The sequence below is a fragment of the Melanaphis sacchari genome, unplaced genomic scaffold, assembly GCF_002803265.2.
Source record: "Melanaphis sacchari strain LSU unplaced genomic scaffold, SCAv2.0 Contig73_pilon_pilon, whole genome shotgun sequence".
Lineage (NCBI taxonomy): Eukaryota > Metazoa > Arthropoda > Insecta > Hemiptera > Aphididae > Melanaphis > Melanaphis sacchari.
In genome coordinates, this window is record NW_020271525.1 from 264,191 (window position 1) to 271,983 (window position 7,793).

Below are 7,793 nucleotides of genomic sequence, written 5' to 3' on the forward strand. Positions count from 1 at the left end.
ATTTGTTAATGAATATAATATTATAATCTGATATCAGTGACAATAGCCATAGAACATCATTTAAAAAACAATAATGGTAAATAATAATTGTTATTTAACTAAAATTCCAAATTATTTTTGATTAGTTCGCAGAATTTTCAGTTAATCGTAAGTAGAACTTGAAAAAATAATTTCCAATGACAAGACAATGTTTAAAGTATTTATTATATCAGGCTCACCTTACATACTTAAAAATGTATTAAATGTAAAATTAAAAATAAAATATGATATAAATTAAATTGTTTAAAAATAAACTTCAGATATTAAGTTTTTAAACCCCTTAAAAACATAAAATAAGTGTTGTTTTTTTACATGTTCTTAAATATTAAAAACTAGTACAATAAATAACACAAAACACAGATACTGAAGTGAATCTAAAATTTAAAAGATGAATTAAGATCAGTATTAAATATTATAAATATTTTCATTTGCTATTGATGAAAGTGAGCATCTACTGTGAGAATGTTATTACTCATAAAATTATATAATTAAATTAGTAATTACCTACTCACAAATAATCTCAAGTTAAATTCATTATTATCATTTACATAATAGGTTTTTTTTAGTACTTAAAATAAAACAATGTCTAATTATCTATTTATGAATATATTATATAATAAATAGTATATAAAATATGCCTAAGTGTGATATCGCTTTCTGAACCATGAAATTAAATGAAAAATTTAACAAAAATTATAAACAAAATGATCTGTAAAACTTATATTCCTGTGGAAAATATGTTTAAAACCAAAAATGAAAGGGATAGACATTTCCCAAACATTTAAAGTAAAATCTAGGTGTCTGTCTGAGGAGCTGTATAATAGCAGCATGGGAAAATAATCCTCAGGCAACGACCAATGAAGCGGCGTTGTTGTTGTTGTTGTACTGCTTGCATCGGCTGTGTAGGTTGTACCAGTGCGGCCGCTGTGGGTTGGTAGCGAGGCGCTAGGTACAAACTATTCCATGGTTCAGACAGCGGCGATGGCTAGAATGTGCTACCCTCAGGTGGCTGAGACATTTTCATGTTATCCTTAAGTGTCATTAATCTCCTAAGCTCTTGTAAAACAGTTTTGATGTTGTAATCACGTTGCCATCTAGCCAACACTGGTACTTGTCTATTATCAACCTGAAAAATAGTATCAACTATTAAATAATTTTTCTTTAAAAAAAAAAAAAAATCAAAATAACATTGGTTAGGTTTAACTGAACAAATCTAGGAATAATCATTATAATACTAATACTATATAAAACAGAAATGGTTAACTATAATGGATTTGTGATTGACCTAGGTTTCGAGAGTCGTAATAAATCTACCTTAATATTTGGATACTTGCAAATTAAACAAAAATAAAAATAAACCTACTATAAAAAATTTTTTTGTAAAATAATTAGAGGAAAGACGAAAAGGATCTGAGATTGATTCATAATCAAGACCATTTTATATAATATACATTTAAATTAGTAAAATATTTGTAACCAATAAAAACCAATAAATTAGAACAGTGAATAGTGATAATATCGAACATATAATCAATAAGAAATAAAATAATAATGGTGTTATCTTTTAAGATTATCCTCCAATTTATTTATTTCATTGAGACGATTACATACTAAACATTACAAAAGTACATATTATAATATAATATGTATGTTCGTATTAATGAAATCATTTATTTTAAATTCCAAAATATAAATATAATAAAAATTATTTAAAGAGCAATCTGAGATTGAAACTTAGAAATGATTGATTTTAAGTTGAGTTTTACAATTGAAATTATGTATGTATAATAGGTATACATAATATGCAATTTTTTCATTTAATTTTAAATTATCAAAGATTCTCCATTAAAATTTTGTGACCACTAGGTTGCACACCATTGGTGTAGATGATGAAATTCATAGCATTAGACAATAGTTGATATAACAAAAAAATATACCAAAGTAGTCTGATTTTAATTCAATAACATTTTTAAAATAGAAGATGTAAAATAAAGTAATTACTCAAAAAATACATAACATTAAAATAATAATAAAAAAAAATCAATTATTGATAGTTAGATTATTACTTTTTGTCAATAGTAGAAAGTAGATGTTAATAAAACATAAAACACTATTATTAGTATTACTGTTGTTACTGTATACTAAAATAGCTTAAAAAGCAAGGAAAAATTATGATTTAAAAATTTTGAATTCATAAAGATAAGTATGGTTGGATTTGTTTGTTATATCTAATTTATAAAATATTAAAAACAAATAAGTTTTAAAATAAAAATGATTTATGTTATAGGTAATGCTCAAATAATAATTTATAGTACCTAAATCATAATTATTTAATTATTAAAAGTTAAATTTTTATATTTTAGAACTATGATAGAAATGTCAGTAATATTAAGTTTTTACAGTAAAATTATATAATATTATAAAATATAAATCATACAACATACCAATCCACTAGTATTATGCACGCAATTCATATTGATGCGCGTAACAAAACGAGCGACAGGTGCATCATCTGGATACATAGGACCACATTCCACTTTTAAGCTATACATTCTATTTTCATAAGGAGTCTAAACATAAGAAATTTATTATTATTTAATTTATTTGTTTAATATTGAAATAATAAATATTTATACTCTAGGTGGTCCAATGATCATTCCAGTCCATTGAGTCAAAGTCATATCATCATCTTTTTCAAGACCCCAACTAATAGTGCCATCGCCAACACCTTTCTGTCCTTGTTCCAATTCTTCAAGTAGTCTAAAATTTCTTGGAATCACTAAAAAAAATTATTCATTAACATCCATTAAAGTGTTATCAATAATTAAATAATGATGTCGTCAATGTATAATTGCTGTCAATAAAAAACAAAATATTAAATAACCAATCAAAACAATTAACAGCGCTTTATTTGATATCTTTCCTAAAACGAGTTGCCGAATGTGTATTCATCCACGTGAAATCAGTAAAGGCAAATAACAATAGACGTCACAATAAACGTCATACAACATGTCGATAATAATTATGCTCAAGTCACAGAACGAATGAAAGAGTCGCGGTTTAGTAAAATACTGTGGGACTGTAAAATAAAATTAACATTTGAGGAACAGTGAACAGATCAGTCAAGAGACCATACGGAAATCGTAGAAAATAGAGCCGCCGCCGCCACACCACCACAGATCCACAGGAGCACGTCGTTGCCGAGTAGTCGGTCGGCGGACGGAACAAAACCTGCGTCTTGCAGTGATGTTACGGCGTGCATCATCGAAGCGGCCGCGTGTACACTCACCAACTGTATTTGATATCGCCATCTCGAACGAAGTAACTGCAAGCTAACGGTAGCGTAGAAAAGGCGAAAATGACAGGTTGACAATTGCGGTCGGTAATCGGTATGGATATCGAATGTTGGATGGTTCAATGGTTGCTGGTGACTGGCCTCAGTGAAAATCGTAAATACGATAAATCAGTCGTTGTTTAACGTTATTACTATTATTATTAAATATAATAATGTTATAGCTTATAACATTATAAGATTTACGATGTTACGTGCGAGCACCTATCATACGGCAGTCGGTCAGAGAGAACGGCGGCGGCTGCAACAGCGACAACGACCGCAAACGATTGGCCCGGCGCCTCTGAGTACAGTGTGGCCAAAAGTCCGCGTTCGGCTGGCTAACATTCTGTCGCTAACGTACACTGTTCGTTTGGTCTTATCACAAAATCCTTGAGCCATAGATAATAAACCATAGATAATAATATTTTTGTTATAAGTGTTATGTTTATTTTATTTTATTCAACCAATATCTATGAAGAAATAACTAATAACTAATAAGCAATACTGAAATAGCCATTAAGTATGAATTATAATACTATTATATGAATAGTGTGCGGCATTAATATTAACAATTTAAAATTAATACTTCTTCAATTTTAATAATACGTGCATTTATGTTTTTGGACGTTTCAGTTTCAACAGTAGTTACTTAGGTAAAATAGATATTGGGTAGTTTATTAGGAAGTGTGTTTTAGAAGACATCAAAATGAATATATTACCAAAAAAGAGGTAAGTTAACTAAAATTATAAACTACTTTGATTGTTTATCTCTTATAAATAACAAAAAAACCTAATTTGAATAGCTGATAGATAACTTATTGTGTTATTATACAATCTACAAAATCTTACATCCTCTGGAAGATATATTGATTTTGTTTTACTATGATTAGTAGTGTTCAGATTACATTGTTTGAAGTTTATTATCTTAAATTTAGATATGTTGAGTACTTTCAAATTGTATTCCAACATAATTTTTTGAATTGATTTATACAATAAATTAAGTAGGTACACCAATTATAATACTGTATTAGAACAATATTAAATTAGTAAAACAAGAAAAATCTTAATTATTTGTTTAAAAACTACTACCTAGTTTGGTAATTTAGAATTAAACAGATTATATAATTGTATAATGTATTAAAAACATATTGTTCTTCAACAAATCATGAAATATATTTTAGTTAAACTCACTGTTATTTAAACTTTCTTTTTGTAAATAATTTTAATAAATTCCATAATTTGTTTAAGATTAATCATTAAATATACCTATTAATAATATTTTATGAGAGGTGGCATGTACGAACCAAAGAAAACATTGCACGTGTTCGGCGCGATGAAGCACAAGCAGCTGAAGAAGAGAAGAAACTTAAGATGAGGATACAGCTAGCCGTAAGTAGTTGTAAAAAAATTAGATTATAATTTAACATTAAAAACTATGTATTCCGTGTATAAAATTTTAAAAATAAATATAATAGGTACCTAATTCTTATTAATTATTTTGTAAAATAATTTTTTTTTAATCAGAAATTATTTTTACTTAATCTGTTAACTTAGGCTTTAAATTTTTAAAATTACGAACAATTAGTTATAAATTCATTTTAAATTCATTATATTTATATATTTTTCATTAGGAGCAAGAAACAAAACTTTCATTACTGAGAAATAAGTCAAAACAAAGATATGATGACTCTGCAGATCGACCCGAAGAAACTAAATCAGAAGTGCTAACTCATGTTAATTTTTTTCAAGATCTTGAAGATGGGCATGTTGCTCATACAGGTGTTAACAAAGATCACGAACAAGAAAAAAAAGAAGAAAAAGAAGCATATGAAAAAAAAGTTGGTTATCTTACTTATTTAGGACAGGACACAGATGAAGCTACTGGTAATGTACAATGGTATAATAAGAAACCTAAACGACTAGACTTGTGTAAAACTGATAAGGAAATTGAAACAAAAGTTAAAACATTTAATGATCCACTTATTGTCATGAAGAAATATGTCGAAACTGACCATAAAAGTAGTAAACATTCAAAAACATTGATAAAAAAACATGATGAATCACCTTTAAAAAAACACAAGAAAAAAAAAAAGAAAAAGGAAAAGGAAAAAGTTAATGACAAACATGAAAAAAAATTAACTTTGGAAAAACTTCGAGAACAAAGATTAAAGAGAGAAAGGGAAGAGAGGTTTAGAGCTAGTCAATTATTAGCAAGAATGAATGGAACCATACCTGTTGAAGTTTCAAAACCACAACCAAAACCCACTATTGTTCAAAAGTATAATTCTCAGTTTAATCCATTCTTAGCTAAGCAAAATTATCCTACAACTAGTTTGAAATAATAAGCATACAATTTCAAAAAATGTGTAATGTGTTTCATAAATTTATTGAATATTTTATTGTTGTGGTATAATATTTATTATACATTATTATTTATTAATTTATATTTATTTAAATATTATATTTTATGAAAATATAGCAAACTTATTACCTATTTTAAGGAAAATTAAAATTTTTGTACATATTTTGGTGAATGAATTAAATTATTTCAATACGCTCTTATTCAGTGTCAAAATTAGGAACATGTTTGTTTATATATTTAATTATAATTTTGATTTTTTTGTATCTCTTATAATGATTTTTGTAAAAGTTTTAAAGTTTTTTATTGATTTTATTTTTTTATGAAAAATATCTAACTTTAAAATAACAGTTTTATTGTTATGAAAGATCAAATTTGAGAAAAAAATAATAATATTTAACAAAGCATATTTTGAGAAAAGGGAGGAATATATTTGTTTTCCATGTTTTCTATTTATAAGACATCTTAACAGGTTAATAATTTTATCTATTAGGTGGCACTTAGTCACTCTTTAAATAAATGATTCTATAATTTTTTTAGTAATTTTTCTGTTTATGAAAATAAATTACAAAAATAAAAAAGTAATAAATTGTCAATATTTTACTACTGCAGTTTTTACTAAAGGTATTACATCAATTAAACTTGATTTAATAAATGGTAATAACTAGGGTTTGGAAGTTATAGAAGCTAAAAACGGTGAAACATACACTAAAAATGTTAAATATACAAAAAAATTATTTTGAACTCCAATAATTAAGTAAATACATTAGATATTGTTAATAAGTTAATAAAATAATAATACACATAGAAACTGTTAATAATTGAAAAAAAATTATAATTTATTGGCATTTTGACATTTTATTGAACTGAAGATATAATTAAAAATATTTTCCAATATTTTTGAAATAATGAACAAAATACATGTTTTCTAATACCTGTTAAGTTATTGCGTTGTACCACCAACGATTAGGTTAAGGTTTGCTGCTATTAATTTAATTATTGACTTTGATGATGACAATAAATACCTTCGTTGATAATTTTGAGTTTTACACTCAATATTAATTGAAATATAGAGGTTAAAAAAGAAAATGTCTATTTTTTTAGAGAAATATGAAATATGCATAATGTGTGTATAAAGTCAATAAAATATGCACTTTTTTTGCTAAAATTGACAAAATATGCGTTTTCAATTCTTTAATTCTCCATTGTACATTTCAGATTTCTAGTCTGGTCTGCTATAAATTGAGAGCATACAGAACAATATGCATTTCCTACAACTTCTGAGCCTTAGACTTTAGTAATAGCAATAATGTATTAATATTATTATTATTTATGATTCTTGTATATTTTTGATTAAATATAGTTATAAAATATCAAGAATAAGCAATTAAGAGAACGTTATACTCATATGTGTTATTCCGGCTAACAAACATAGGTACAACATATCAAATTTTACATTTTAGAAAAACCATGCAATTTTGTAACTTTTAATATTAAAATAAATATCAAATTATCAAACTGTAAAGCAAAACTATTAACTAGAGCATCACATTTTTTATAAAGAATAGTTTATATTATGTTAAATTAAAATGAATATTTTTTAAATTTAATGACTCTTCTGCTGTTATTGGTAAGAAATCATTTTGATTCAACAGATTTTTTTAAACTCATTCAGCATTCTTTTGGTTGGTAATATACTTAGTAGATTTTTAAATACATTTTTGTACTTATTTAATTGCTATTTTATATTATGTATTGACATATTCAGAATCGGATTAAGAGTTTACCCGGCCTGGAGCCTAGTATTCCAAAGGGCCCTTAGTCCTTACAATATTTATTACCAATAACTGAATTTTATTTATTTAAAAAAATGATACAAGGTAAATTGCACACAAATATCTTTAAATTTTTTTAATATTTGTCAATTTTCATTAAGTACATGCTTTTATATAATATTATTCATTAAAGTTAGCTTAAAATCATTAGGTCTTGATATTAGGTCAGATTAAATTTTATAATATTTCTTACACATAGGATACATGGGATAATAATAATTTTTCA

At 25.7% G+C, this 7,793-nt stretch overlaps 2 protein-coding genes across 2 annotated transcripts; one reads left to right on the forward strand and one right to left on the reverse strand.

Annotated features, from left to right (window-relative positions):
• Positions 1–629: 629 nt before the first annotated feature.
• On the reverse strand, positions 630–3,350 carry LOC112600963 (ubiquitin-conjugating enzyme E2 variant 2). The gene is made up of 4 exons (XM_025348327.1): positions 3,329–3,350; positions 2,676–2,818; positions 2,484–2,609; positions 630–1,165 (listed from the first exon to the last, which is right to left on the reverse strand). Exons 1-4 carry the CDS (start codon positions 3,348–3,350, stop codon positions 1,025–1,027), a joined length of 432 nt encoding a protein of 143 aa, XP_025204112.1. The 3' UTR covers positions 630–1,024.
• A 444-nt stretch (positions 3,351–3,794) lies between these two features.
• On the forward strand, positions 3,795–5,777 carry LOC112600962 (leukocyte receptor cluster member 1 homolog). Its single transcript, XM_025348326.1, has 4 exons — positions 3,795–3,893; positions 4,007–4,102; positions 4,663–4,762; positions 5,005–5,777. Exons 2-4 carry the CDS (start codon positions 4,080–4,082, stop codon positions 5,713–5,715), a joined length of 834 nt encoding a protein of 277 aa, XP_025204111.1. The 5' UTR covers positions 3,795–3,893; positions 4,007–4,079; the 3' UTR covers positions 5,716–5,777.
• Positions 5,778–7,793: the final 2,016 nt, after the last annotated feature.

Coding starts and splice junctions, on each gene's coding strand:
- LOC112600963 (XM_025348327.1), bottom strand. CDS start 3,350: ATGGCGATATCAAATACAGTTG. Junction 2,819..3,328: donor GGCGATATCAAATACAGTTG/GTGAGTGTACAC, acceptor AATTTTTTTTAG/TGATTCCAAGAAATTTTAGA. Junction 2,610..2,675: donor TGATCATTGGACCACCTAGA/GTATAAATATTT, acceptor TCTTATGTTTAG/ACTCCTTATGAAAATAGAAT.
- LOC112600962 (XM_025348326.1), top strand. CDS start 4,080: ATGAATATATTACCAAAAAAGAG. Junction 4,103..4,662: donor AATATATTACCAAAAAAGAG/GTAAGTTAACTA, acceptor ATTTTATGAGAG/GTGGCATGTACGAACCAAAG. Junction 4,763..5,004: donor AGATGAGGATACAGCTAGCC/GTAAGTAGTTGT, acceptor ATTTTTCATTAG/GAGCAAGAAACAAAACTTTC.